General features: G+C 35.4%; 1 protein-coding gene across 1 annotated transcript in view; it reads left to right on the top strand.

Annotated features, from left to right (window-relative positions):
• Nucleotides 1-1864, top strand: part of VIP (vasoactive intestinal peptide) — a 4350-nt gene extending 2486 nt beyond the window's left edge. Inside the window, exons 3-4 of the mRNA XM_003797881.2 lie at nucleotides 637-741; nucleotides 1729-1864. Of these exons, the coding sequence (XP_003797929.1) occupies nucleotides 637-741; nucleotides 1729-1864 (241 nt within the window). The remainder of the gene's footprint in view (nucleotides 1-636; nucleotides 742-1728) is intronic.
• The last annotated feature ends 923 nt before the right edge of the window (nucleotides 1865-2787 follow it).

Raw genomic sequence — 2787 nt, 5'->3', positions numbered from 1 at the left:
TGATGATGGTGCTAATGAAAGAGTTTCTACGTGAAGAAAAAATGCCTAACAGTTAAGGTTGTTCATCCGTAGAACTGTTTGCCTACAGCAGCCGCACAGTACAAATGGAGCAGCTCTATGGTAAAGACAAAGGATAAAAGGGTCCTAATTTGGATGAAGAGATTGCTTGAAATGCCATGAGACCCTCTCTATCTTAAGAGCTTTTGTTTCCAAATATTTTGGCATAAGAAATAGCAAAAGGTTTCACAAGTTTCTGAACTTGCCCAAATAGAATATTTTCTCATTGCATATGTCTTTATTCAGTGCAGCAGAAATAAACAGAAACTAATTAATATATATTTTTCACACTAATACATGTAGAAAATAATTGGTTTTTAAAGATTCTACCAGAAAGTAATATTGAACTATACCTCTAGAAAAGTTCATGTTAATTTTTCAGTCTTGTGCTAGAATTATAGAATGTATCTTGATACAAGTCAATAGAAAGTAACTATTTAGAGTGTGAGGAATCCTCCTCTTAGACTTGAGAGTTAGTGAGAGACTTTCATGATAAATTTCTCTGCTATTTAATAATTCAAAATAGTGTTCTAGAAAATGATTTATGAAATAGTTGCTATCTTTTTATCTTTGTTTTAGAAATGCCAGACATGCTGATGGAGTTTTCACCAGTGACTATAGCAGACTCCTGGGTCAAATTTCTGCCAAAAAGTATCTGGAGTCTCTTATTGGAAAACGAGTTAGGTAAAGACAGTGTTTTATTTGTATCAAAAGTGTTATAATTACTCAATCCACAAATTACGTTTTCACTCTCAACAAGTTATTTACATTGTTTAAAATTGATAACTCTTTGCTAATGTTCATATTGGTTAAATAAAATATATTCTTGAATAAAATATTTCAGTCCATAGACTAAGAAAATACGTCTTTTGATGTTATACTCATTGACTCTAGAAGAAATAGCAAAAATGAAAGTAAATGTTAAGGTCAGGCTGGGCGCAGTTGCTCATACCTGTAATCCTAGCACTCTGGGAGGCAAAGGTGGCTGGATTGCTTGAGCTAAAGAGTTTGAGAACAGCCTGAGAAAGAGTGAGACTCCATTTCAACTAAAAAAAAAACTAGCCAGGCTTTGTGGCAGTTGCCTGTTATCCCAGCCACTCAGGAGGCTGAGGCAAGAGGATTACTCAAGGTAAGAGTTTGAGGTTGATGTTAGCTATGATGCCAGGGCACTCTACCCAGAGAAATATAATTAGACTCTGTTTAAAAAAAAAAAAAATTAAGACGAACCACAGTACATGCTTTTTACTTTCTGCTCAAAACAAGTTCTGGGGGGTTCTTTCTTTAAGTGACCCATAGCTGAAAATTTACATGACACAGCTCAGGGTATCTAAGCTTCTAAAGAAGCATTTATGTTAAAAGAAGATGCCTTTCAATGGCAGAATAGACTTCAAATATTCTCCAGTTCCTTGTTTTTCTTAATTATATGCTCAATACAGAATATGTTAAGGCATTCCCAGGTCATGCTAAAGTATGTTAGATTATTCCTTGCTCCACTATCCTTGGGTTGGGTTTAGTTGTTATTTTTCTTTTAGGTTTGTGTGTGTGTGTGTGTGATAGAAATGACTTGGGTGATGGCATTGCTTTTCATCTGACTCCTAGAAATTTGGAACATTTGTATGTTTCTCTTTTCTTTTTAAAACTCTTTGATTTCTTTTCTTTTACTTCTCTTAGCAGTAACATCTCAGAAGACCCTGTCCTAATGAAACGTCACTCAGATGCAATCTTCACTGATAACTATACTCGTCTTAGAAAAAAAATAGCTGCAATGAAATACTTGAACTCAATTCTGAATGGAAAGAGGAGGTAAAGAAACTGAGAACCTGCTAAAATGAGAAATTATAAATGACTCAAATATAGGATATATACAGAGACCTATCTCTCTGTATTTCCCTCTGTCTATATTGTATGAAGTGGTAATTTGCACCTTGACTGACATTAGACTACCCTGGAGAATTTTTAAAATACTGATGTCTGGGCCTTATACAAACCAAACTGCCAAAAATCCAGTGCCTTTGGCAGTGCAGCCCTAGACATATGTATTTTTTTTTCTTTGCAGTTGTTTTTTTTTTTTTTTTTTGGCCAGGTCTGGGTATGAACCCACCACCTCTGGTATATGGGGCCGGTACCCTACTCCTTTGAGCCACAGGCACCACCCGACACACATATTTTTAAAAGCCCCCCAGTTGATTCTATGATGCCACCTGTGTTAAAAAATGATCATAGAGACATCTATTCTGAATCTGGGAACAACTTTAATCAAAAGTGCTGATGTTTAGAACATGTAAAGTGCAGTCAATTAGACATTAGGAAATACACGGAACTCTGATCATGCACATATCCAGCACTCTCATTTAATTCCACTCAACTATTAGGTATTTTTTTTTTTTATGTAGAGTCTGTAAGTCCTACGTCTCTCTGTGCTGTCTAAATATTGGACACAGTACCTAGGCAGTAAAGTACTCTGTTTTTATTCCAGTTATTTTTGTTTGTATGATGAGGATTAAGGATAATTCTTTTCGGTGAGATGAGACAAAATTATCCTCTTTGCCCACTGGATTATAGTCTATAAGAATAATTTCAGAAATTCCAAGTTAACGGAAAAATGCATGGGTACTAGCTAATCTCAGAGACAATTGTTTAGCTCCTGCACACTTTCCAGAGCACAAAGGACAGCATCATTATGTCCTAACTGTTTCTTTAGATCCTTTCTCATCTAAGAGCCTTAACATG

The sequence above is a fragment of the Otolemur garnettii genome, unplaced genomic scaffold, assembly GCF_000181295.1.
Source record: "Otolemur garnettii isolate 467f Iridium unplaced genomic scaffold, OtoGar3 scaffold00126, whole genome shotgun sequence".
In the NCBI taxonomy this organism is placed as follows: Eukaryota; Metazoa; Chordata; class Mammalia; order Primates; family Galagidae; genus Otolemur; species Otolemur garnettii.
This window is presented reverse-complemented; position numbering and strand designations above follow the sequence as displayed.